This window comes from Pocillopora damicornis, chromosome 7 (assembly GCF_964200805.1).
Source record: "Pocillopora damicornis chromosome 7, jaPocDami1.2, whole genome shotgun sequence".
Lineage (NCBI taxonomy): Eukaryota > Metazoa > Cnidaria > Anthozoa > Scleractinia > Pocilloporidae > Pocillopora > Pocillopora damicornis.
The window spans coordinates 25,441,616-25,469,403 of record NC_142676.1 but is presented as its reverse complement, the minus strand read 5'-3'; the positions used below and the strand labels follow the sequence as shown (position 1 = coordinate 25,469,403).

At 37.2% G+C, this 27,788-nt stretch overlaps 3 protein-coding genes across 9 annotated transcripts; 2 read left to right on the top strand and 1 right to left on the bottom strand.

Moving 5' to 3' along the window:
* Window positions 1–5,815, top strand: LOC113686254 (voltage-gated potassium channel KCNC1). The gene is made up of 3 exons (XM_027203853.2): window positions 1–190; window positions 1,288–1,999; window positions 4,282–5,815. The coding sequence occupies exons 1-3, from the start codon at window positions 144–146 to the stop codon at window positions 5,344–5,346; spliced, it is 1,824 nt and encodes a 607-aa protein (XP_027059654.2). The 5' UTR covers window positions 1–143; the 3' UTR covers window positions 5,347–5,815.
* On the bottom strand, window positions 3,292–27,788 carry LOC113686256 (ribosome biogenesis protein NOP53). 4 transcript variants are annotated; one of them, XM_027203857.2, is made up of 13 exons: window positions 27,630–27,788; window positions 26,820–26,896; window positions 25,996–26,241; window positions 25,439–25,494; window positions 25,238–25,333; window positions 24,483–24,587; window positions 24,071–24,232; window positions 23,812–23,867; window positions 23,399–23,518; window positions 23,081–23,147; window positions 22,785–22,861; window positions 22,490–22,575; window positions 3,292–5,323 (listed from the first exon to the last, which is right to left on the bottom strand). In XM_027203857.2, the coding sequence occupies exons 1-12, from the start codon at window positions 27,755–27,757 to the stop codon at window positions 22,503–22,505; spliced, it is 1,263 nt and encodes a 420-aa protein (XP_027059658.2). In that variant the 5' UTR covers window positions 27,758–27,788; the 3' UTR covers window positions 3,292–5,323; window positions 22,490–22,502. The 4 variants fall into 4 exon arrangements, with proteins under 4 accessions (XP_027059658.2, XP_089068033.1, XP_089068032.1 ...); XM_089211907.1 differs by lacking the exon at window positions 3,292–5,323 and adding an exon at window positions 18,376–20,492; XM_027203855.2 differs by lacking the exon at window positions 3,292–5,323 and adding an exon at window positions 21,202–21,514.
* LOC113686252 (uncharacterized) lies at window positions 7,057–18,741 on the top strand. 4 transcript variants are annotated; one of them, XM_089211904.1, is made up of 6 exons: window positions 7,057–7,119; window positions 11,673–12,009; window positions 14,509–14,730; window positions 15,251–15,778; window positions 15,912–16,461; window positions 16,889–18,741. In XM_089211904.1, exons 2-6 carry the CDS (start codon window positions 11,695–11,697, stop codon window positions 18,355–18,357), a joined length of 3,084 nt encoding a protein of 1,027 aa, XP_089068030.1. In that variant the 5' UTR covers window positions 7,057–7,119; window positions 11,673–11,694; the 3' UTR covers window positions 18,358–18,741. The 4 variants fall into 4 exon arrangements, with proteins under 4 accessions (XP_089068030.1, XP_027059652.2, XP_027059653.2 ...); XM_027203851.2 differs by lacking the exon at window positions 7,057–7,119 and adding an exon at window positions 9,001–9,316; XM_027203852.2 differs by lacking the exon at window positions 7,057–7,119 and adding an exon at window positions 11,393–11,561.

Below are 27,788 nucleotides of genomic sequence, written 5' to 3'. Positions count from 1 at the left end.
GACAAACGTTGAATTCGGCAACGAATATCCGTTCAGGTCTTCAGATCGCGCACGTTTTGTCAGTAAAAGGATCGCTTTCCCTATATAAGGATAGTTACCAAGACTCTCACTTCAATTCTAGATTGACAAGGAAATACGGTGAAATGTCGTTTATATCCAAACGAGAGAGGGAAGTTAAAATATCAGCTGTGTAAGTAGAATATTGCTGCTGACGTTCTGCTGGTGTTCTTTTGCGTGGGACGTTTGATACTTCAAACCTTTATAGTATGCCTGTATCGTACGTAGTTAAAAGAGTCTATTGCCACGTCGAATAATTCTATTAAATTCATGAAAAGGTGATAAAAAGACAGTTCAGACAAAACAAATATTATAAAGATAAAGTAAATCTGCCAGAAGGTTATTACAGTACGCGGTTATGTATTCGATGTAAGCTAGCTGATGGAATATGCACAAATTCGCAGAGTAACTATACAACTTGGCTGGAAAACCTCTGTAGGGACTACCTACTCCAAACAAGAGTAAATCAAGCCCAACTGATTGCCTCCAGATATAATTTAAATTGCTCACCTCGACTAATGAATTAATCATACAAACCAAAAATACATGATGTCATACACAGCTTTCTGTCAAGATCATGAAATGCGTTTACTAATAATTGTCGAATTGTTGTTCATTTTCTTTAGATTACTATGGCTTTTGCTCAGTGATATGTTCGGTGTGTTTCGCTTTTGAGTAAAAAAACAAAAGGACGATCGATTTAAAAAGCATTAAGGTAGACACAACAATTTTTAAAAGTTTTCGCTGTTGATGCGCGTTTTATTCATGTCTTAAGAACACCACTGCGAGCGAGATAAAAAACGCAAATATTATTTTATCAATGCGGAGTAAAGAAATATTAAGAAAGCAATTTAAAACTTACTCGAAGGTTCATTAACAATCAATCATTCAAAAGAAAGAAAAATAACTGGACATGCTAAAGCTGAAGTTTTTGCCACCGGAAAAGTACATTTGTTCAGCAACTGAACGTGACTAACAAATCCCTGGGGCGTATTTGGATCAAAGGGGGGATTTTAATGTTTACTCACCACGTGTTTGCGGACTGATTTGGCGTTAAATGAGCAAGAGATGCCTTATTGCCCAGGGTAACTGCACAACCAAACTTTTGACATGATTCTTGGTTGTAGAAAGCCAGGCAAACTGCTAGATTGGTCGGTAGATACCAACCGATAGCTACACATTACCTCTGACCTGTATCTCGTGATACTGAATTTAACATTATTGCATTAGAATTCAAGAACAGACGCAGCCTGACGGTATCGCTGATTATTCTGTCGACGAAACTGCTGCTGCGTCGAACAACCCCGGTTCGGCGTCACAACAGTCAATCGCGTCAAAGATGTCTAGATCGCGCTCTCGTCTCTTCGACGCTGATAACCCGGGAGAAACAAGGCTTTATTTGAACGTTGGAGGGCAGAGACACGAAACATTTGTGAGTACTTTGGCAAGCGTACCTGACACGCGGCTGGCATGGATAGCTGAACGAGCTCTGAAGGATCCAAGACCGCTCGGACAAAAGCGAGAATTTTTCTTCGACCGGAATCCCGCAGTTTTTACACATATTCTCAACTACTATCGCACAGGGAAACTACATTGTCCAAGGGATGTGTGTGGACCACTCTTTGAGGAAGAACTTAACTTCTGGGGTCTGGACGAAAAACAGATTGAAACTTGTTGTTGGGCAAAATATGATGAACATCGCGACGCTGAAGAGAAACTTCAAGGCTTCTCACGAGACGAAGATCAAGATTCAGACTTTGAAGACATCGACAGCGGGTCTGGTGACATCGAAATCCCTAGTAGTGGAAGTGAACTTTGTGCCTCGCACGACTCAGCTCGGCGGGTCACAACAGCAGCTGCGCGCTGGAGGCATCCATGGCACACGATGAAGAAAAAAATATGGAAAACATTTGATGATCCTTACTCATCGAAATTTGCAAGGGTACGTAAAACATCCTTCTTAATAGTTGGCGCCAGCATATTAGTCAACGTTTTTATACTTAATTTTTTTAGCTTAGGATACCTAAGACATAGACTTCTGGCGTTGTGAATAGTATTCAGTGTAGTCTAATTCTTCAGTCATTGCTCAGTTACTGATCTGGGTTTGTTTTGTGACTTCGCCGCGTTTCATCAATTTATTTACTTGTGATTTACCCTCAGTCGAATCTTTTTAAATAAAAAGTAAAAAAGCTTTTCCCTTAGATACTTTCACACATTATGATGATCATTTGCTTTCAACTTTGAAATTGTTTGCATTAGAAAATACAAAAGTTGCCACGTCGTGATAAAACGTATCGCTTTTATCGCTTGAAATGTTTTGTATTCGCAGCCTTAATGATGATTCAGGTCTCGTGAATGATAGTTTACATATAAATATATTTTTTTGCTCTCCATGTATCTGGTTTTAGCTCTCATAACATTGGTGGTTCGGGCTTTCTACCTTTTATATTCAATAAATTTGCGGAAGAAGAATGATCGGAAAAGCAAACATTTAAATAAAATAATTCGGGCTAAAAATTTTCATCCGAGCCTAGGGTATGTGATTTTAATGTCGAAGCGATGGAGACTTACGACCGACAATGACTCGTTTGTGTTAGCAGCCTCGTATCATGAGTCGCAGAATCTTTGCTTACTGTCAGGGAATAAGACGTTCTTTCCTAATTTAGTCTTAACACTGTTTGTTCAGTCTTCTATTAAGCGACCTCTTCTAATGAATGAAAGTACCTATATTCTCTTTGTGATTGGTTGAACTAAGACTTAACGTCGACTATTGAAAATGCCGCTTCCGATATTTTAGGTTGAAAATGAATTACTCCTTCCTCGACTTGAAAGATATCAAAAAGCAACAAGATAAAAGCCATGATAACAAAGGAAAATTTCTTAGAGACCCGTGAGATAAGAACAGAAAGGAATACTGTAAACCACTTTACGAGTATTTCAAATTCTGTCTATTGTTTACATCAAAGAATAAAGATGTACTAATCAATTCAAAATAAAAGATAATTTTGAGGCCTTATTTTTCGTGGGCCTTATATTCGCTTTTCCTTTCTTTACATACGGGCAGGTGAGCAAGTGTTTGAAAGACAAATGTCTCGTTCTGTTCCTAGAGAGAAAAATCTTTTGTTAATGTGTCAAATATTCTCAAGAGCTCTAGGGTTATCTGTCTTAAATTAGATAACTTATTTCTTTTAGTTTTGAAAGCTTTTCTTACCTTTCCAAACTTTGATCATTAAATTACGATGAAAATCAGAGCTTTATTTAATAACTGGTCTTGAAAGAATATTCAGTGTTGCCGTGGCAAGTAACATTTAGTTCCTTTTTTTGATACTTCAACTTATTTTCAGTTAATGTATTCAACTACATGACGAAAACGAAGAATTAAAACATTACCATAAAAGGTTGATATCTACTTTCCAAAGTAATAGTCATAATGCGTTCTAATTATCCACATGTAGTTCAGAAAAAAAAAGTAATTGGTGATATTTATTCGGTTACTTATACTAAATTTTATGGCTAAATGTTGTGACTCCTGAATAACTTATGTTGAAACGGGTATGGAGATTTCCAATGTATTTGATTCCACTAACCCTTGAACAGTTTGAGGCTACCTCAAAGTCCTCACGAAGGTCAGAGGCAAGCGCCGAAGGTTGACTTTGAAGAGACGATCGGATACAACTGGGTAGTTTTGCAGGAGTTCCTTCATTGTTATCAATATTTTTATTTCTATACAAATTATTCGCTTCAATGTTTCTTTGGACAGAACTGGCAACATATTATGCTGTGCGTCAAGTCAGTTTTCCAAAATAAAGTATCCATTTTGTCCCCTTTAAATGATTGCTGGCCGATTACTCACAGCTTCGAAACTATGCGTTTAGTAACCATGCAATTAGTAACCGTACATTTAATAACCATGTAATTAGTAACCATGCATTTAATAACCATGCAATTGGTAACTATGCATTTAATAACCATTCATTTAGACTGCGCATAACAATGAACATGATATTATTTTGACTTTGGATACGGCAGCTTTTTCTCAGTGATACGTCTTTAGAAACATGCAACTTACAAGGTAACAGTATATTCAAACTTAGGCAAGTGATCCAGTGATCTTTGGATCAATTGAACACTGTAAGATCACAGTTGATCTACAAATATGCATAAACAAGCAAACAGAAAAAAAACATATTTTTATACAGCTTTTTTTTACATTTTGCTTAACAGGCCGTCGGCTTTATATCTCTCATTTTCAACGTAGCGGTCGTCACACAGTTTTGCATCTTGACTTTGGACTACTTCAGTAATGAGCACTCTCCACAGAATCAAGTTCTTTTCATCATTGAGTCTATAGCAGTTTCTTGGTTCACATTAGATATCGCCATTCGTCTACTATGCTGTCCTGATCGACGTCGTTTTCTAAAAACGCTTCAAAACTGGGCTGACTTCATTGCCATCATTCCATTCTACTTGGTTATCTTGACTCCATATGACGAAATACTCAGAAACTTCACAATTTTTTACGTATTTCGAATGTTCCGCACCTTTCGACCATTAAAATTTTCTTATGTTATGCAAGTCTTTACACAAACACTTCGTGCCAGCTCACGTGAACTGTACTTCTTGATTTTCATCCTTGCGCTTGAGGTGGTGGTTTATGGCAGCCTCGCTTATTACTCCGAGCGAAAGACCCCTGAAACTAAATTTATCAATATCCCAGTCTCGTTCTGGTGGGCACTGGTTACCATGACAACGGTAGGATACGGTGACATGTTTCCAACGACCCTGCCGGGTAAGCTGGTGGGTTGCGTGTGTGCTATCAGTGGGGTTCTTATGATAGCACTACCAGTATCTGTCGTGGCCAGCAACTTCTCGTTGTATAATTCCTACGCCAAAGTTAAGCTCAAACTCCCTTCAAGGGGAAAGAAAAATATGGTGGATAATGCTCTGAAAGCGTTGCAACTTGCTACGCCGCAAACCAGTGTAAGTGTTGCCTCACCGGACGGCGCAAACGGTAATGGAAGAGGTCGATATTCATCGCTGGTAACCTCAGGAATTGAATTAGGATTATTGAATTCTACAAAGAAAAGTCCTTGTGAAGAAATGGACGTTTTACCTAACTACGAATCTACCGACAACAGACGATACGGGAGACGCTCGGCGCATTTCTCGTTAAACTTGATTCCAATAAGAGCACATCCAGAGCTTCCTGAAGGCGACAGTGAATCAGAAGATAGCCCAAAGGGACTGGACTGTAATCGTTTAAAACCTGCAAATGATAAAGTCACTTAATCATTTCGTTCCCAAAATGTTCAAGATCAAGTTAAGCTGTCATAACTAACTCACAGTGACATAAACAGGAGATCCATGTGGTTATGTTTTCATTTAGCTTATACTCATCGCAACTGAATGTTATATTTGAAAATAAACGAGAAGGTAGAAATGACGTAGTTTCCTACAGCTCGTGAGCAGGTTATCGATGAGAATGATAAGTAAAACGTTCATTCGAAAAGTCTATGATTTCGGTAAAAGAGAAATAATTGTTTGTATAGTAGCTCTTATTATGAGTGCTTTGGTACAACAGTCTCTTCGCACGCGACAAAGTTTGAGGCTTGATCGACGCGTGCCCGCGAGGGGTCTGGCAATGATAATTAGTGCCAGACTTCCTGCCGGCTCATTGTGCGTAAGGCCTCGAACTTCCTCTAAGGCGGAAAGACTCTCGGAGTGTTTGTAATTAAAGCCTTCTGGCAAGTTGTCCGTATAGAGGCATTGATAAAAACTTTCTTTCACATTGAGTCACGATAATCGAACCGCTGTTCACCATCTATGGAAGACGATCGCGGAATAGCGTGCTCCCCGGCGTCGGTTTGCAAAGAAAAAATGCTTGTCTCTGTCCTTTGCTATTTCGGTGCACAAAATGATAGTTTATTGTGTTTTAACTTTACGCTGACAACTGAAGATGTCGAGTGGGAACCATTTTAAGAAAGGTCATAATTTTTTAGGGATTATAGTCCCATATTGTCAAGATATTTGATGCAACTGATAGAAGTTACTTGAAGTTAAGAGAAGCAGTACGTTCACAATAACGGAAGTTAATTCCAAATTCAAAACCAACTTTAAAGGAGGTAAACAGTTTCCTTGTTCCATGGAAAATAGCCTCAAAGTCTACATCTAGAGGAAAGATTAATCAAACGAAATAAGTTCAGACGTCATGGTTTTGTCATTCGTAGCAACAGTTTCATGTAAACAATCTTAAGACGTCCGTTGGTTACAAAAGAAACATCTGCTTCTAACGGCACCTGCCTGACGCACGCTTATATCTTCCTGTGTCAATTAGTCGGTTGATAATTCGTGTTGAGACTCTTGAGAGTTTTAGTAAAGTCACTTGTGAACAAAATACAAACGCAAGGAGAGAAAGCGGCTGATGAAGGAATAGTTTATTTCAAAAGATGAATATGCTCTCAAAATAAATAGTTTAGCGCGCTTCTCGGAAGACAAACTTAATTACAAGCAGACGATCTTCATCGGCGTTAATGTATTGGTTATAAAGATATTATTTAACCAAAAACAATGCTATAATCGGGGGATACTAAAGCTCTTTGAATGCACAATTATATTTTGATTATACATTTTCAGGCATTAAATGAATTTAATCGAGAACTTGTGATAAATATGTGGCAAAGCTCCAGATTACTTTCAATTCTAGAACTTTCTTCCTGTTTGCTTCAAAACGATGGAAACATTTTAAATGGAGAGAACCTTATCTAATTGGGTGTTGTAAAGCCGCTAACCTGATGCAGATTACTTCTGCTGTTTAATGCCAACCAAGTGAGTCAGTTTACTTAATGTGGGTCCATAACAGCCGAAATAGCGCAAAGATGGCCCTTCGGATTTTTCATATTAGAGGAAATTCGATCCTCCTCGTTCAAAATTGTCATCTGTAAGAAGTGATTAATCTTATAATTTTGATAAGCTAATTCTTTGGCTTATTTGTTAGCGCTCAAGGATCACAGGGTTACATCCCCGTCACATGTTGGACATCAGTTATTTGTCAGCAATCTACAGGTAAGTGACTTAACGATTCTGTCACAAATAATACTGAATTGTTCAGTATTACTGAGTTCTGGATAAGATAAGGAATCAACATCTTAACAAAGTTATAATTTTTCACCCTTCAATGGTTAGTCGTATCTCTTCAGCGATAACTCTAAGACAAACTGGTGTACGATTAGTGGCTTTTTGTACCTTCTTACGGTACACTGACGTTAACGAGTACAACACAATGCCTCTTTACAACATCTCTTTGGCGATTGATGAATCTCTGAAGGAGATATATACTGACGTGCACTCAGAAAATTAACAATAAAAACATACATTGTATTTTGACCGCTGACTTGATCTGCAAGAATTATTTCTTAGCTTAACACCCACAGTCAACATAAACATCACGATCCAAAAATGAGCAAATCAGTCCAATTCCTCATAAATCTTAACAGTGATAGAATGAGCTTTGTTTCGCTGATAAATGATTAGTTATTAGTATTTAAAAGTTCTACCCTAAACGTGAGAGACCAGGCGACTCAGTGTGTGGCTCGTTGGGCTTCGAGCGGTTATTTTGTTCCCGTCCCCACCCAGGGGTGTAAACTGTCTAGGTGCAGACAAATGATGAGGGAAAATAAATGCGATCCTGGGGGTATCCCGCCGTGGCTTAGCAAACCATCTAAAGAGAGTGGCAACACCCTTAGTTAGTTCATGACACGGAAACCGGAATACCCTGCGCCGCCTTGAGTTGGCACTAGTAACGATTTCTCGTTAGACTTTTTTTTTTTTAATCTTAAACGCGCTCCTTTATCATCATCTTTCGGGAGCCAAATAATGATCCTTTGGTTGGTGCGCTTTGTTATTTTCTCCTTATATTTCAAAATTATTTTCACAAAGCAGTCAATAATGTCAACAAGAGGGGAGGCCAAAGTGCAAAATAGGTTGATTCGTTCAGAGGTGTTCGTTCAATTGGTTGAACCCTACTTAATGCTTCCATATACTGGCATGTCAAAAGCTGGGATATCGGTTTCGAAAATTTTACATCCGAGTAGAAGTAAGGAGACCTTGATATAGATTCAAATTCTTGTATAAAATAGCACAAATATCACAAAGGCAAACTAATAATCATCATTATCAAGTGGTCTCTCTCTCCTAAACAAACAATCTCTCGGCTGCTGCATGTTGCCTGTGTATAAACCTATGACAAAATACTAAATTAAAAACAAATTGTTTATGATATATAGATTTAAAAAAGCAATTTTCAGCGTTCTTAAATCATATTGGAGTATTTGAGAAAATAGAATTTGAAGCCTTTGTCTTCTAATTTGTTTTGTGATGATATAAGAGAGCTGATTTCTAAAATTTAAACAAAAGGTTTATCGAATATTCTGTTGAGACAAAAAATTAGAATACTTCTGTTTAAGGAAAATCCGGTGTCATATACGATTGAACTTCAAACAACTTGATTTTATAACTCGGAACAGAGTTAACGACTTTAGAAATCAACCACATTAATATGCGCAGAACTAAGCCCATTCTTATGGCTTTGTTGGATGTATGTTTTGCTTTTGATTCTAGGAAGCATTATCGCCACCTAAGTAAAACTTCCTATTTTTAAACCAAAACAACATATAGAAATAAAATCACTTTTGCGACAAATTCAATGCTGTTTACGTTGTTTCCAACCGTAACTCTTGGCTATACCAAAATTAGCTGAAAGTATGGAAGAAAGTCTGCAGCGGGTGTCGCCCTGAAGTGATTTTCAAGATTTGAATTCTTTTTCGTGACTGACATTTATAGAACCTTGTTATTATGTCAGTGGACAAAGCCCTCCCATGCAATTCGTTATCTTTAGCTCCGAGGGGTGAAAAACAGCTTCAACTTGCTAATGAGATCCGCCGACTCACTCCAATAAATCGTCCGACTAAAGAGCTTATGATTCTATGCTGTTAATAATGCAGCTGTCACAGACGTGTATCGGGAAGACAACTTTCCAATAGATTGGATCGCAGCTCAATGCGTCTTTCATCTCACTTCTGAGGATTTCTCGGATAAATGGACAAGGTGTTTATCGGCGTCGAAGGAAACTTTTATCATCATATCTGCCTTCAAAGATTCGTATTCTCAATCGTCATATGTAAACTGGAACAGATAGGAGATGACTTGAATAGACCATGTTGAACACTACTTCAAAATGGAGTAGCTCCAAAATATTACTCAGGTAAGATTATAATAGCGTCATTCAATATTTTATGACAGAATGTGATTCCAGCCACTGGCAAATTTGGAATGATTCTAGATGGCTCTAGATCACTTAAAGTTTGACAGCCTGATTGTCTCCGTTCTCCGCAAATTTCACCGTGGTTTTTAAAGATGCTCGAGGCAAATAAAAAAAAATTGATTCACGCAACAGAATTTTGCTTAAGTGTACTTCTGTTACACTATTAATTTTGAGGAACTACTGTATGTTTATAACGTTGACTAATTTCTAAATTTTGCCAGAAAATGTTAATGAATTGCACTGGAAAATGTTTTCTAAGTGAGGCTGTCTCTAAAAGTCGAATGAATTAGTTATAATGCACCTCTAACGTAACGGATCTTTGCTTAAAGTTGGCTAAAATAAAAAAATGGAAATATAATGATTCGAAAGCGAAACGATAAAATTGAGAAGACAAATTTGAAAGGGAGAATGTGATTAATAAACCAGCTTGTGTCTATCTGATATCAACTTTACAGGAAGTGTCAGCCAGCACTAAAATAAATCGAAAAAATCTTTTTGCGTATTCAATTTTTCCCTTTTTATTTCAAGTTCCACGATCATGTGGCAGAGGGAGGATTAAATATCACACTTCTCAATGAGTCGACCTGAACTTATTAACGACCTGGTCCTTTTTTTTAAACACACCTTACGCGCAAATGAGTTTTCTTAAAATTCAACTGCAGGGGGGAAAGGACTTCAAAGTCAAGCATTATTTTGGATGATTTTAGCGAAAAACATCCGCGAAGCTTTAACCAATCAAAACGAAAGACTCAAAGATGTCTGATGTTTCTTCAACGAGAATAAATTATCACTTGTTTCAATATGTTTGCATCTTGTCAGGTCTTTCGTTAATTTGGATGTAAAACGCGACCGACGGGAGTATTACACTTAATATACTTTGTATTCTGATGCCTCGCTTATTTCAGTCGATTATGAAAAATTTTGAATTCTGATCTAGCCTGACGAGGAAATTGTGAAGATGGATAAAAAACGAACCAAAACTCTTTACTCACGGCACTGAAATACTTCAAACAAAGACAGCGAACCAAGTGAGAACTGAGAACCTGGTCTTGCGGCGCAGCTGCGCTGATACATTGCGTATAATTCACTGTCTTGAGTGAAATGAGAAGGCGTTTGACTACCTTACAAATTTTACATGGAACAAACACAAATTAAGTGATCTAGAAGAGTTTAACATGCGGCGCAAATATTTTATCAATGCTCAAAGCTAACGTAAAAATTACGATCAATAATTCGTTACGATCACGTAACTGATTGTTTAGTTCACGATTTCTTATTCATAATTTATTCACATTTTTATATTGCCGATTTCAAGGTTTTCTCATCCAAGAATTAAAAAATTCATTTCGTGTTATTAACTTGATGCTGAGGTTCTTTTTGCAAGTAAAAATTTTCAGACTTATGACTTCGATTGGGTTTTACATTTTAATGCGTATTGTAGACTTTTCAGAAATTAAGAACAAGAATTAAGAATTACGCTCAATCTTCTAAATTGTGGTTACTTACTTTTGGCTCGAAAAATGTTTCTGTCGAAAGATTTCGAATATTTTTGGAGATGATTGACGGGGCGGAAAACTTAAGTCGGTAAGGATGTCACTCGATCGTGAACAAGATGAAGGCTTACGATACACGAGCAAACTACTTGCATATAGATTTAGATGATCATTAATTGCAGGATAAAAGTTTTTCTCACGTGAGGGCAAATATATGTTATTTTCAAATTATTAAATTTGTTAGATATAAACATATCGCTAGCAAATCACAGGATTAAGGCCAGGTTAGATATTTTGGACCAAAAGAGCGTTATAAAAAAACACGTTCGATGCGAATGCGCTAGAACTGACAGGTGAATGACAAAAGATATTGTCAAAGCAAAAGTTGTTTTGGGCGATATAATTGTGAAATATCGCCGTCATCTTAGAACGTCATAAGGTGAATTGTGATTGGTTAATGCTCTAAGTGCACCATTAAATCATTTCTGTGAAGACAGCTTGCAAAGAAATTAATAATAGTGCAAACGGCTCAAGGGCCCTGGAAGGCATAAAGACAGTGTTCTATATCATTTGATGGCACTACTATATGCAGTTGGAAAGCTTTTTCGCTCAAATGCAACTCAACGAAACAATCGACATAACTGAAAAATAACTAACTAAAAAGTGCCAGGCTAGTAACGGAAATCTAATTGGTAATGAGACGGTGTCAATGGTATCAAAGTGAACATAATAATCAAGTCTACAGTTTTACAGCAAAACGTTCCTCGTACTAATCATGAAGCACCTTGGGTTTTTTGTATTAGATATTCCAAGAACTGAATAACCATGCCTTCTGGCAAGACCAAGAAGCGCTCTAATAGAATTGTGATAAATGTTGGTGGAGTGCGACATGAAACCTTTCTGAGTACGCTTAAGACCATTCCAGATACACGACTGTCTTATCTTGGGGATCATCACACCACAGTCGCTCGAACACCGGAATATGATACCGTGAAGGAGGAGTACTTTTTCGACAGACACCCGGGGGTTTTCACACAGATCCTAAACTTTTACCGTACAGGGAAGCTTCACTGCCCTTCAGATGTTTGTGGTCCATTGTTTGAGGAAGAACTCAGCTTTTGGGGTATTGATGAACAGCAGGTAAGTCGCCCTTGCAAACATTGTCTGGTGTAAATTGATGATAATTCCCAGACAATATCATCAATACATGAATCAAAGACCTTTCCAAATATGCTATGAGAACGCTTGGTTGAAATTTAGGTTCAGAGATACAGATACAGATTAATAGTAATGCGGTAGGTGCATGTGAGTTGATAATTCATTTTTGCTTCTATTTTGTTACTTTGAATTCCTACTTATATTCAACTGATCACGTTTTACTATTCTTTGAAATATGAATTATTAGTAAATTGTTTCGCTCCTAATAAAATGAACAAAATCGCCTCAAAATATCGCTTACTGTCGTGAGAATTCCATGCATAAACGCTTTACTAAGAAAATAATAGTTTGAAGAATTTTGATGGAAATGAAAACTGTTCAGTGAAATTATTCCCGTTGATAATGAGGAAGAATATGTCTGTCACCAAGTATCTCAGTGGTTGGTAGGCATATTGCAAACTCCAATCGAAAGCTAACTATTTTGCTAAAAATAAACAAGAATTAAGGACTCAAAATCGATCTGCAAATCGTATAGCATTTCACTGACGTATTTTCTCATTATACATTTAAAGACAAAAGCGGATGTTTATTTTAATCAATTGTGACGCTCGACTTTCCTAGCATTCAACTGTTGGTTGAAACGAATACTAAGACATTGAGCCCGGATCATGACTGTTCTCAATTCACCGTCTGAAAGCATAAGCACTTAAAGCGGGTGTAACCTTGCTTTTGAAATTTCTTCATGCTTTTTTTTCCGGACTGTAAACATAATTTTTTTAAGGGTCTATATAAATTTACTCGCTGCCTTATCGTACTTATTTGAAGACACAGCTGCAGCAAAAATAAAGGAAATATCAGTATGGTTGATTTTCATGGCATCTATTGCACATTAAAAAGTCCAAAAATATTGTGCAATAACACAACAATCATTTGCAACAAGCGTGTTGCGTCCCCTTATCTTATTAATAAAGCTTCTGTCAAAATTGACTTTAAAAGGAGCTACCAGGCCATTATGTAATGCTGTAAATCTTTAAAACTCCTATTTATTTTGGTTTCTATTTACTATCTCATAAGCTCAAACGCTTTTTCAACACTGTTTTGTAAATACCACCCCGTGCATTTTTTCTACTCGTGTATTAGGCTTTGTATAATAGATGCATTTATTCTGTCGCTAACGCAGATATGTTCAAAATAGAGATGATTTCAATATTTGGAAGCAGGTGTCAAGCAACTTTTACCTTCTCACTTTGTCGAAATTTGTGCTCGAACCAACAATTGGTCAAGTGAACAGATAAATACCTAAAACGCATCATTTCCTTGAGAAAAATGAATAAGCGAAAAATATTTTTTGTATAATTTATTAGGATTTAACGTGTCAACTAAGTACAATTTGCATCAGGTATTGCCCTTAAGTAAATTTATACAGAAAAGATAAAGTGCAGACAAGAATCTTTTCTGCTGCTAAATGGCCAACGTAAGGCACGTAGGGACAAAAAGTTTTTTTGTGGACTTGAGAAACAACTCATTTCACTCTTCAGTTAAGCTCTAGAGAAAACTAAACCGCAATAAGTACACCTGCTGTATGGTAAAGAAAACATAATCCTACAGTCTATGGCGCTGCGACAGCTAGATGACAGCATATTCGAATTCATTTTAAATATTGTAGCGCTGCGACAGCTAGATGACAGCATATTCGAATTCATTTTAAACATGGTAGACCTCGAGTAACAGAAAAATCTTGAATAGGACGCGATCAAAATGAAAATTTAATAACAAGCAATATAAATATCCGCTCTGAGTCTTAATATTTGGCGCAGTCTAGCAATGACTGATTAACATATTGTGCACATTGGATATAACTGTTTCTTACAAAACTTTTTTAGTTCGTGTTACCGAAAAAAATACTTCAAATGACTTTCAGTTACTGACTCAAAGAAAAACCTTTGTAATAAGTTCATCAAGTCCAAGGCTGCTACTTCCCGCTTATATCTCAACATGGTTTAATGGTTTTATGTCAGGTAAACTTTGTGAGCTACTTTGATCAGCAAGAACTGCTCTCTTACACACACACATTACGGCGGAAAATATATTGAACCCACTTGGTTGGTAAGGCAACGGACAAGTTTCTAGGGCTTATCAATATTTGTAGTTTACAGAAAAGATGTTAAGTGAAATGTAGGTTGATGAGAGAAACTGTTCCACGGCGACATGATTTTCAGTTGTCGATTTATCGTTTACAAGACATAACGTCACATAACGTCACATAACTGTCAATTACTTTCAAACAACACGCACTCGTGGAATTGATGTTACATATTTCTAATCCATTGTAGTGTCGTAATATTTACCCGGCGACACCTTTTCTAATCATTACCGATAGACAATCAAATATCCTTCCCATCGTCCATCCATTGATTCTCTAAATTATTCCTCAATTTTAATTCAAGTCTTTTATTATTATTTTTCTTTTTAACGACACAGGTCGAAACTTGCTGTTGGGAAAATTATAAGCAACACAAAGAAAAACAAGAAAAATTAAAATATTTCAAGCTTCCTGGATACGAGGAGGACCCCGAGGAAAGATTTCTGTCTGAGGACTCGGGACTCTTCGAAGACGTTGATGAAGTACAATCATGGTGGTCGAGATATCAGCCCAAGGTCTGGAAGAGCCTTGAAGAACCTTACACGTCCTCTTGGGCAAAGGTAGTTAAGTGGTATTTTAATTTACCAGTTTACAGCTTTACCTCAAAGTTGAAAAACGTCGAGTCCTTAATAAAAAAATTGTGAATACACATAACCATTGACCAGACCAAGCATTTGCAATAAAATTTGATGACAAATATTGACGCAGAGTTAAGTTGCCAGCTGTATTTGTGCTGCTTTCATGAGCTTTGAACTACCTTACTAAGACCTACATTATTTGAAGTCTGTTATTTTCTCGCACGGTAGTACACTTGACGCATGGAGGGAAAGCAAGGTTAGCAAACACTTAACTGGTGTTTGAATGGTGAGGGTTGGTTAGAGACACACTCTGCTCTGTTGATCTGTCTCATTCTAATTTCTTCTCCTCTAAAAAAAACATACTTTTTCCAAGAGCGTTTCGGGTAAATTTGTTAAATAATATTGCCTTCATCGATAATGTTCCGGATTTTGTCCACATCTGATGGGAGAAATAGTACTGGACCCATACTAACAGAAATGCAAAATTACTCTTCCTTCACAGCTGGTGGGAATTGTCTCGTTTGTGGTATTCACAGCTTACATTATCAAATTCTCTTTGTCAACTCTGGAGTACTTCAGCGACAAGACTGCTCCTCAATACATAGCCTTATCAGTGACACACCTCATATGTATCTCATGGTTCACGATGGACTTTGCTCTTAGGCTCCTGTTTTCACCCAAAAAACTCGCCTTTGTCAAAAGTCCCTACACGTGGACAGACTTGATACCTCTGGTGCTGTTATATGTATTCTTTTTCCATCCGTCCATGGAGGAGATACCATTTTTAGAGATGCTTGTCATGTTAAAAGCTGCGCGTATTTTCCAGTTATTTAAACTGTCTTACGTTCTTCAAGTGCTTGTTAATACCCTAAAAGCCAGCTCTCTTGAGCTGTGTCTCCTGCTAGTCATTACTGGCTTCGTTATGGTTGTGTTTGCAAGTGTTGTGTATTATCTGGAAAGACATGACTTAAATAGCGACTTCAGAAGCGTCCCTGAAAGCATGTGGTGGGCTGTAATCACTATGACAACGGTGAGTTCATTTCTAATATGTGCAAGATGGGTCAAACCTTAAATGAAACGATTAATAGAGGAGACGGAGAGTAATTTAATAACCAATACGTTCGTTATGGCATGTAACGTTATGTGTTTCTTTCAATTTTCAGGTCGGCTACGGTGAAGTTCATCCTCGCACATGGATTGGAAAGACTGTTGGTAGCGCATGTGCAATATGCGGGGTGCTGGTCATTGCTCTACCAGTATCAGTGGTCGCAAGTAACTTTTCCCTCTTTTACACGTACGCCAAAGCGAGGCTCAACCTACCGCCTAAAAAGCGGCGGGTGGCTTTTTCTCATGCTCTCACGTCCATGCATAACCAGAGATCACAAGAGGGACCTGAAAACAGCACACATGCGAACTTTACGTCACTGTGCAGCGAGAGACAAACTGAACGAAGCTTTCCGTCAGAGATTTCGATAAGTTGTTCCATAACTCCCAGAGGAAGTCTAAAGAAATCATCTTTTTGGTCGCTGCGTTCGATGACCAAACTACTAAGACCGAACAGACGAGCTAACGTGAGTCGGAGCAAGTCTTTGAATTCTGTTCTTTCAGATTACAAGCTAATGAAGGAGGTACCCGTAGAAGGCATAACGTTGAAGTTCGAACCGCCTTCGAGAGTTCCCTCCGCCGCTGATATAACTAAAGACCAACCAGAAGGTATTTATCGGTATAGCCTGTATCTTCTATTTATTGATACCGCGTGTAAAATCCCTCAAGCTTCTCTTTCTAATGAAGCATCTAATTGTATTAAAACTTGGGAGCAAATCTTGAGTACTCTTCCACAAAATGAAGTTTATAAAAATGAAGCTAGTTTGATTTGTTGTATGCCTCCTAATGAAATGATAGACTACGTCTCTCAACAAGACACAAAATCCAGACAGCTCCACACAGGGGGCTAGCCTACTCCTAAGTTCAGACCGAGTCTCCTGTGGCTCAGCGGTAAGGCATTTGAAGTATTACTTGAAAGGTCGTTGCCTGCTGTTGAAAGCTCCCGAAATTGTCTCCGTTGCTAAAATGCATCATCACTAACAACATTCTTATGGTCATTTAGACTGATATAGTTTAACTTTTGGACCCATTACAGGAGAGAATGCTCTGCTTCACGTGCCAGCGGAGGAAAGAAGAAAACATTCAACGAGAGATTCTCAAAAGGAAATCTCAAGGCCATCTGCGCTAATAAACAAATCACTCTACCCACTCCACCTTAGACGAGGAGCCGTGTCACCAGCCTCATTCAGCCTAAAGAGCGCGTCAACAGCTTCTAGTTTAAACGCACTTCCAAGAGGATACAATGAGCTTTACAACGCACTTAGTGGTAAAGGACCTATTATTCTCTTGTCAGATCAAGCCAGCGTGCAAAGCCTTTGCTCGATCAACTCACGGATGACTTGTTCGTGTTCAAGTTTGAGAAGCGCCGGAAGTGATGGTACGATTCCCGATGTGATTGGTGAGAACCGAACGCGCATGGGTAGTGATGGAAATTTTCCGTTTAGTCCCACCGAAAAGGTCGACGGGATACAGGCAACATTAACAGTACCCGTAGAGTCTCATGGAAAACGAAGAGATGATACCGAGAGTCGTAACAGCGTCAAAGAAGCCGATTATCCCCTCGCACCGAAAGAACACAAGAAATGCAGAAGGCATGATCATAGAAACAAAACTGAGGAGGATGAGTTTGTACCAGTTGAATTTATGACGATACCAAATGTAACAAATGGTGAAAAGCCTACAAGTTACGATGGAAACCTTGGGATAATTTGTCAGAACAACACAGCCGAGTCACAAAACGTGGATCAAATCAATACAAATTGGCAGCATAATCAGCAGCAAACAAGTCCTCCCCAACCTGCTGTAGAGGAAAAAAGTCCGCCAGACAAGGATAACCTCTCGCGAGAAGATGGTCAAGAAGATGAAAATATGTCACTCGAGAAAGTTGTCCCGGACATTAATGTACCTGTTAAACCTGTTCCAGTGATAGGGCGGGCCGCGTCCGCTTTTTCTATCATGGAATACAGCATTGGTACAAATATCACGTCATGTAACGACGGAAGCCAACCAGCGGAGAATAACTCAACTCGCAACGACATTGGGCGTAAAACCCTTCAGCGACGTCACAGTGCCTTCACTCCCTGTCATGACAACACAACATCGCGCAGGGGACATTTGAGTAGCAGTTACATGAATAGTCATGTGAATGAGCGTGAACCGCTAATTAATGGAAATGTTATGCGGGCTTATGATTCTATTAGAGAAAAAGAACAAAGCATCGATGATAAAGATATTCAAGACTGGAAAAGGATGAGGAAAACCGGCGTACTTTCTTGTCACTTGCAAACAAACCTTGAAATTCAGAGAAGCAATCCATCTTTGGAGGAAAGTTCAAATATGACTGAGAACAATTCTGCACATGAAAGTTCGAACCAAGAAAGAACATTCCAATCTTTGCAACCATTTTCGTCAGACACGGAATCAACAAACTCGGAGTGTAGCCCTAAGGGCCCCATCACAAATGTCGAGCACGAACATGAGAAAACCAGAACATCAAGGGTTTAAGAAGCGCTTTCTTGTCTCTTTCTCATGTAAAACAAATACAGTTTTATTCTACTTGTATTTTCTCTTCTTGTACACGGAATTTCCAGTGCAGTTGTGATCGAAGCTGATAAAAGATATTTTCCGGTGGAAAAAACAACCAGCCGATTCTTATAACATGTAGCAAATATGATTAAATAAGGAGAAACAATGTTCGCGTTAGACTTTGGCCATTTCGTAAGTTGAGGAAGGAAAAGAAATAGTTCTTAACAAACAGCATTTAGTCTGTTATAAAGTTTGGGTAAAGATAAAATGATGAAAATTTCCGGAAAAAAAAAAGAATTTGTCTTATTTCTTGATATCATATGTCCTGTGTCTTTGAAAAACATTAAAGAGCAATTACTGAAATTTACTTGTTTTTTCCTCTAGAGGAACGTTTGAGGCGTGTTTTACAACACTTTTCCTCTAAAGACTGTAATTCAGGGCCCCCACTGGCGTCAGGATTAAGCCCAATAAATTATTTACCTAGATTCCAAAGAAACTAGTAAGACAATCAATTTTGTCTTTGTCGTCATTTTGAAAAAAAAAACAAAACAAAACAAAATGAAAGGTATAGGAACAGAGATTTCCCAAGGAAATTATTAAATTCTCGTCAAATACTTCAGTAACTGAGTCTTATCTCATCCGTTTTCTTTAAGGATTTCCATCAAAGTTACTCATTGTACGGAAAACTACTAAAAAACGAATGTAAGTTGCTTAACGCCATATTACAATCTTCTAAGTTCGGCCTCAGTCTAACTGTACGTTACTATTCATTTTGAAAAAGGTATGCCCGCCAAAGCTACCTGCAAGATGCGATGTAGTTTGACATTCATCTTTGGCGGATCATAGCAATCCAGAATTTTTATTCTCTCATCCAATCGGTTGTTTATTCCTTTGAGTGCTTTCCTAATATCCTCCATTTCTCGATTAAAAATTTCCGACCGTAGAGCACGTCTTTCCTGGTCGCGCTTTAGCTGCTGATAAAATGTCTCTTTTTTACGAGTACTTTGCTTTAACAGATTGTTCTTGGTCAGTTCCTTGTGATTTTCCTTTAACTCTTTGATGGCTTCCTCTCGACTGTTTGCAGAAACTTCCCTTCTTCCCTGACTGGTTTGTGAAATCCTGGGCAACTTATTCGCGGAAAGTTTCTCCTTCGTAGCTTTTGAAGTAGTATCGGTTCCACTTTGGTGAAATGAAAGCTCTTCAGAAAACATTCCAGAGAAAGAATTCCTTCGTAAAGTCGCCGGGCCATTAAAGAACGATTTTTCACTTTCATCAGATGGACTTGGGGGGACTGTATAGGACGATCCCTGAGGAATAACCAAATGACTGACCAAAGACGACATAACGGGGCTTTCGTCTCTATCAACAAGTTTGACATCCGTAAGCATCGAACTTTCCTCCTCAGTGATTGCCACTATGCTCGGCTTTTTACATGTTTGTTCTCGCTCGGTACCAGCGCCTTCGTCCTCGATGTTAATCCTCGGGGTTCGTTCCTGTGGCTGATCTTCATCAGGCGTCCGTATGTACTTGCTGTAATTTTTTATGACATTCTCTGCCAGCGAAAGCCTACGGTTTAATATTTGGGAATGAGCGTCTGTGGAACCGAAAGTGTACTTCTTTTCAGTTTCTATCCCAGTGGACGGTGTCTGAGGCGCAGACAAACGCCGCGTGGACGGAGACGGAACGCAACGAGAACTTGGCGGCGACTTCTCTGGAGCTTTATTCTTTTTGTTATCGACCAATGTTGAAAATCTCTTTTCAGGACTGGCCGTTTTCAAATAAACAAACGTTTCTTCCTCTTCTTCTTCGTCTTCATCTCCGCTGTTTCCGTCGCTATCAGACCTGGAAGTTTTCTCGCTCTGTTTTTTCTTCATAAAGCTCTGAAAGCCTTCTTCGGAATCGATAGATTCAAAAGATTCCTGTCCAGTCTTGGCCAACCTCTCACGAAGTCTCGCCCAAGCAGTAGCTGGCTGATCCGACTGTTGATGAAATTGCTGGCGCACCAAACTGCGCACATAGTTACTGCTTCTCGACAAATTTCCTAAATGAGTCATTGATATTCTCTCAGAGGCCCAGTCGTCATTTTTTTCACCCATTTTTCACAGAACGGACCCCTTCAACGGTGAAAAGTAAAGCAATCTTTGGTTACTAAGGCAGGCAACCAAGTAAATGCTTATCGAGACAGCAATCAACAAAGACTACGACAGCGAACTTCCTTAAAACACAAAAAATTTGATAACCACGCTGTGCAATTGCGGTTATTTCTCTAAAGCACGGATCCAATTAACTGTACCCTTGCCTGTTATCTCCACATTGTTCGTATAAACTTATCCGCTATTAGCCCGAAAGTATAAACAGTTTAGGCAATTAAAATATGAAACAAAAATATCTACGTCGACACAACTGATTTCCTCCAAAACTCATATATGTGGTTTTCAGTGATAGAAAGATAACATAGCATTGTTTTTGGCAACGAATTCTCTCATAATAGTTGCTTACAAAGCTGCTTTTTAAAAACTCATATTCTTCTTTGATATTCTAAAACAACGCGCTTCAAGAAACATCTGCTGTGAGGTAAATACAAAAGTTTATGAGCTTTGTGAGGAATAATCTGGGCTTGAAACCACTTCACCCTAAGATTTAATGTGATAATATCAAACGTACACATCACTCAATGGTAAGTTGACCTATAAACATGTGACACCTAGAGACAAACAACAGTACATGGTTTCTAACGATGTAGTAACCCTTGGTCATGCTGTGACTTTAGCCGCATGCCGCCACAGGCTTCTTCGATGCAGTACTTCCAACAAATGAGCGAAATCAATAAAATAAGAATTTTATTACTGTCTTGTCCAAGTCAAAGAAAAATATCAAAGCGAAAGGAGTCGTTACGAATACACTAATAGACTGTTTTTTTACAAAGCTAAATGAATGTACCGTTTTATTGGTCCAATGTTTTATTTCCTCTTTTTCTTTCCAATCATTAGAACTACATGTTAACGCATTTGGTTGATAAAATCGAAGGTGAAATAACATTGAAATTTGTTCTGACAAATTAGGAAAAAATGGCTTTATGTGTGAAAAAAAAAACTGCTTCATCCGAATTCTTGTGTAATTCACCTGTTCATAATTTCTGAAACAAAACGAAAAAAAAAATCCTCAAACAAGTACAAATGGCAGAAAAAATTCCACAGAGAGTATACCAGTTTTCACGGTTCTATGAATGAAAAGGTTAGTGACTCGAATCGTATATATATTCGTGTCACGTGCGAATATTTTAAGGAAACTGAGCAGGGTCTGCCATCCTCTATAAACTATTACATGTACGAAATAATTCAAGCAAGTTTGTGAATGAAAGTGGCTATCAGTAATAACCTCTATGGACTTTAATTGAGCAGTTTACGACTACCGCGAAACAAGATTCCATTAGACATTCAACTAGATCAATTATTAGATAACTATAACAGAATGAATGATAGAACTTTATATAGAATATAAAGCTATAAACACTGAAGAATAAAAAACTAATAATTTTTTTTAAATGATTTAGAAATATTTAAAATAAATTTACTAGGACGATTGCGTAGGAATTTGTTTGTTCAATAATATAATAATAATAATAATAATAACAATAATAATAATAATAATAATAATAACAACAATGTTTTACGAGGAGGCCTCCAATCACCCGATGGTGGTTTTCAGGAGGATCCTCATAAAAATTTTTAAAATAAATTACCAAAAAAAAACCTAAGACTACAAGCTAAAGTAGAGTTTACAATAGTTCAGTAGAAAAAGTTTCAGTTTGTGTTTAAAAATCGTTTCTGGCATCAGTCTTCCTTCTGTATCAAGGGCAAATTAGATCTGTTATGTCTGTAACAGACATAACAGAGTAGATCTGTTATGTCACTCTGTTCCTCTGCATAACAGAGTAGACCTGTTATACAGTGTAGATCTGTCAAAGTCTCTGATAAGTACATCATTAACATCTATTGGGGTATTTCCACCCAGGGAACCACTTTAAAATGCTTAACAAACTAACTGAAGATTTTGTTGTTCTTCCTGCAAGGTTTTTTGTCAATTAAACACAAACATAGAAAAAAATTACCTTTTGGATCAATCTATATTTCCTTTATACAAGGCCTATCACGTGATTTTCTTGTATATGTTTTTTGCTTGTATTTTCTGTAGGGTCTGGTGGAGAAAAAGAACAACAGTAACAATATAAGAGACAATTCCTGAACCAAATTAACTGTAAAAATTATATTTAGCAGGTAACTGAAATAAGAAGTCACACAACAACTGTCTTTAAAACTGCTAATGACCCACTTGATGAAGTCCTTGATTTAAAACTTGATAAGAAATTCTCCGAAGTAAAACAGTAGAGAAAGTTGACAACTTACTTGACAGGAAGTCTTGTTTCAATGATATTTCTTCGCTGGAGGCTCTTAAATCTGTCTTCAAATAAGTTTCCTTCTTGCTGTGAAAAGAGAGACAACAGGTTGGACAAAAACATTTTCATAAAAAACAAGCATTTGACAAATTAAATACATTTTTAAGGAGTGAATCAAGTGCCTACCACTCACTAACTCACAAATTAAAGTAAGTTCCCTTTTGAAGTTAATTATCCAAAAAAGAAAAAGAAAAAAGTTACTGGGTATTTTAATCAAATTAAGTGACCACAGTAAGGTGAGCTAACCTTTAAGGTGCGGAGACTTCCAGTCAGCTCTGTACTCAGCTGAACCTCACAATCTGGTGATTCATATCTGAAGTTGCAGTTAAGTAATCATCTAAGATTTTATTCGTTTTACTGATTAAAATGAACTCCACTTTATTAAACATTTAGCATTTCACTTGAGTATTTTGTACCAGTGACAATTTTTCCCTGGTGGCAAGGAACACAACACAACACAACCCCATAGCATCCCACAGACAGTGGTACTCAGCGCAAGTGATAAAATTTGATGTTAATATTAATTCTTGTTTAAAGCTACGAATAGAGGTACATGTAAGATACTTGTGCTTGCTAAGTCTTTTAGGTTTAATTGAAGAACTTCTCTCTGTTTCTTTTTTCTTCCTTCTCCTTTTTTCAGCTTCCTCATCAGCTATTTTCATTTCTTTCTTCAGAGCTTTTAATCTGTTACAAAAAAATGTATTAAAGGGCTCAGCAATCAAGAATGAAAAGAAGTCTTAGATGTAAATAATTTGTGTGACTGCTAAATAATACACAGGGTTTAAATATCAATCAGAAGGACTCAAAATATTCCTGGATGATGTCCATCGGTCATTAGTACATGTTTGTTTTCATCAAAGAATTTTATGAGATTTATTTTACATGAACTGTGTAACTAAGATTTGCTAAAAATAAATCACAATTCCATAATTGTTAATACAATGTACATTCACATACACAAATCAGCTTCCACAAACCTAAAAATCTCGTTTTGTTGCCTCTTTTCTTTTCTTTCTGTCTCAAGTCTCTTTACCTAAAATAAGAAAATAAAGCTCTCATGAGCACAGTGGATTAGATACCACAATCCCACTTGTGCCTTACATTTTCCCCTGTAATATTTAGAGTAATAGATATCTGAGTTATGACCATATTCCATTTTTGGACCATTTCAACAACACTTGGGGTTGGAGTTAAATTCAACAAAAGACCAACAGGGAATTCAACCAGCTAACTTACTTCTTCCTGTTTCTGTTTTTCTTTTGTCCTTTGCTGTTTTGTTTTTCTGTTGAAAGCTCTCACAGGAGCCGCAAGTGCACTTTCATGATCATTTTCATTCTCATCATCCTCTGCATCATTTTCAGCAAATAATCCTTGACTCATCTCTTCATTCCATGTTGGCTGAACATCACAAATTTGGAGTAGTTCAATGAATTAATTCAGCATCATCTACATGCACATACTAACTTGTAGAACAAGGTTAAGTTCATGGCCACAAATCAGAAAGAAGGATTTGTATAACAACCCAAGACAGAACTATTATACTTATATAACCATACTAGAACAGTTTTTTGTATTCAACAGCTGCCTTTGTATCAGCTTTGTCTGGGTTCACAAACAAACATGAACACATTTGACTGTTAATGATTACCAAATTAGCTGCCTCCTCTACAGTCAAGAGCTTCACTTGTCTTTTCAGTTTTTCTGTTTCTTTCACTTTTCTTAACTCCACATTATGAGCCATTTGAAGCAAAGACTGAAAATAAATTCATACAATTGAGAAAGCCGAGATGAAACACGCTAGTTGCTGTGTTATCCAAGGGAGGGGTGAAAACCCATATACACCCAAGGAGGGTAGAGTGCACAATGTCTCACTTGAGGGAATAAAAACCAGATCATTGTCTAATTTAGGGTGTTCCTGATGAGACTAACATACCTTTGTTTGATCTTTTGGAGTGGCTTATAATAAATGCAAGACTTATATTTTTCTGGAGGTCCAATAAAAAATCAACAATCAACAAGACAGCAGATATGAATTTCCCTTAATCTGTCATTAGTCAGCAAACTGTCAAGTGACTTAATGTTTATGGTGTCAAGATCACTCTTCTCAAATAATTTCATCTCAAAGTTCTGGTGAACATCTCTCATTCCCCTCAAAGTTAAACACAGAGAGAAAAAGGTGACATTATCATGACTGCATAATATCCATTAAAATTATGATACATGTACCTGCCTAAGAAAGCTCCAATTTTACATTATAATTATTACTAATTTTCTCTGGAATTGGACGATATCCTGAAATTACTGTTTCCTTAACATTTTTCTGTACTGTTGGTATCATTCCAATAGCCCACATAACACCATGCATCTCTGTAAACTTGTGTTTATAAGAGGCCTGCTTTTTACCTGATGATCTTCATATGTTGGATTGTATGATGCACCAGGTGAACAAACTTCAACAGCTACTAACTGAGAAGTCTTCCTGCTGATTGTCTTTGGTTTCTGAAAAATATGAAAGATTTGTTTGAGTGAGCAAGAAAGTGACTAAAACAAACAGGAACAAGAAGAAAATAATCTTCATTTTACATTGAAAAGAAATGCCATTACCTTAACATTGATTCTCTTAGTAGTTGAGAGAAAATGTTCATCGCCTGTCGGAATATCTACAAAAATGAATCAAAAATAGAATAATGAATTACAGTATGAACTTCAGTGACAGAATCTTCAAAACCAAACACACACCAGGACATGTAAGAGGCAGGAAAATTTATCTCACCATGGCAGGTGTTCTAACTAAGGATATAATGTGTGCAATATCACATCACAGTCATATAATAGTTTTTGCAACATTTCAGCATCTGTAAAACTGACTCAATAATATGTATGAACATTAGATATACTTTCTAGCACAACCCTTCCAATACCTCTATCCCAATTTTTCAAAAAACATAAATTAAAGTAAATTTAAGTCAAACTAATGTTATACTAGACAAGTTTAGTTCACATTTTCAAGTCTTAAATTCTTAAAATTCTTAATCAGCAGAGAAAAATAAAAATCAACTTGGTTTGGTATCCCTTTAACCTGTATTCCATTTTAAGTTGCTACATGTTCATGAATACAACAGCACCCATAGTATACTTAGCAATAACCGCACAGTCTTTACCTTGTGCTTCCCATAAATCAAACACTGCAGCTGTTTTGGGCTTTTTTTTATTTATCTGAGCTTTGACAAGTTTGCCTCTCTCCTCTTCAATCTCAGAATCAGATGATGAGTTGCTGAAATCTTCCCTTTGCTTGCTTTTTAGGTGAACTTTTCTTTTCTTGCTTCCAATTGGTTTAATTTTGCTTTCTGGTAATAGCTGATCAGCCTTCAGGAGTTTTCGTTTTCTTGAATTTTCTTTAGGTTTACCTGTATGTCAGAGTAGCATATCCAGATAAACAAAAATCTGCATGAGGATGAATTAAATTCTACTTGCTTCAATTCCACTGCAGGAGACTTTGTATACCAATATGCAACTTACAAAGAAGAGTTCTTACTGATGATTATAAATAGTTTACCAAAACAGCTCATTCATGACAACAATTCATTACCCCAGTCTTACTTGGTGAATAAATTCTGTAACTGTATCAACTCCTTCGGCGGGCTTCTTACAGATTAAGTATCAGTAAAATCAAGGAAGAAAAACATGTTATTTTTATTTTGTTATTGGGTCTAAATGGTCACTCCTTAATGATGGTAAATGCCTTTCCCCCTCCTGTTCCACTCCCCTACTTGATGTGTGGACCTGAAAATCCTGTCAGCATTCCTTAATGCCTCAGCATATCATTCTTTATCCAAAAATCATTCACAAAGACAGTCCAAATCATTTATACAATTGCCATAATGAGACAGCTGGTTCTTAATAAGTAATATTCACCAGAGTATACCAGAGACCATGACGAGATTAAGATTCATCTGCTTTATATACTTAAGTGCATTAATTTTACCTTCAGTAACATTTCTCTCTTCAGTTCTGTGGTCTAGAAAGTACAGGCTTTCATCTGGTTTTTCAGAAACTGGACCACTGTATAATGAAGGAATATTGAAAATGACACAGCCTGTAACAACTTGAAACTGGAATAATGAGTAAATAATACAGCATAAATTCTAATTTCTACTTGTTGCCCTTAGTGAATTGAAGTAATTTTCCAAGCAAAGTGATATTTAATCTATTTACAAACTAAATTACGGATTGTAACCCTGTTAAAATCTCTGCTCCACTACAACTCAGATTCTAATTGATCCTTCATCTACACAAACTATTCAGTTCTCAGCTGCTACAATACACAAATGCTCAGATCATAAACAATACATCTTTCTCCACGAAGGTCTGCCGATAGGGCCACCGATGCCTTCATAGTTAACGTGCACTTTGTTGATAAAATTAGCATGGTAACTGATTAGAATTTGAAAGCTAGTGTTAAATCTTTGCATGTTATTTTTCCATACATTTTATGTCTTAACTTCTTCATCTACTTCAACCTTTACTCTGCCCTACTTATTTATGTCGTAATTTTTTTCAGGTCAGTATATGAACCTTTTCATACGAATAATCTGAAACTAAACCATCATTCCAGTAACCTATCATTATCAACTACATCGATTGTAATGATTAAATGCAAATTTCAACGAAATCTGAGTTAAAATTACGATAACCAAAATTCCACGTGGAGAGCTAGATCAGCTGTTTAGCGTCAGTTTCGCCACTAGATGACATCAAAGTACGGTTACAATCGGCAGATTACGCCTCAACTCACCCGGTTCTTTCCTCGCGTCTTGCGTCTTCAAGATGTTCCTCAACATCTCTAATATTAGTGTTCTTTCTCCAGCTTTGTTTTGATTTCTTACTATATCTCTTTCGCTTCGTCGTCAACGCCGCCGCCATGTTGATTTTCTGTCTGCTTCTGGAAACGTGG

Coding starts and splice junctions, on each gene's coding strand:
- LOC113686252 (XM_089211904.1), top strand. CDS start 11,695: ATGCCTTCTGGCAAGACCAAGAAGCGCTCTAATAGAATTGTGATAAAT. Junction 14,731..15,250: donor ACACGTCCTCTTGGGCAAAG/GTAGTTAAGTGG, acceptor CTTCCTTCACAG/CTGGTGGGAATTGTCTCGTT. Junction 15,779..15,911: donor CTGTAATCACTATGACAACG/GTGAGTTCATTT, acceptor TTCAATTTTCAG/GTCGGCTACGGTGAAGTTCA.
- LOC113686254 (XM_027203853.2), top strand. CDS start 144: ATGTCGTTTATATCCAAACGAGAGAGGGAAGTTAAAATATCAGCTGT. Junction 191..1,287: donor GAAGTTAAAATATCAGCTGT/GTAAGTAGAATA, acceptor TTATTGCATTAG/AATTCAAGAACAGACGCAGC. Junction 2,000..4,281: donor ACTCATCGAAATTTGCAAGG/GTACGTAAAACA, acceptor TTTGCTTAACAG/GCCGTCGGCTTTATATCTCT.
- LOC113686256 (XM_089211906.1), bottom strand. CDS start 20,474: ATGGGTGAAAAAAATGACGACTGGGCCTCTGAGAGAATATCAATGACT.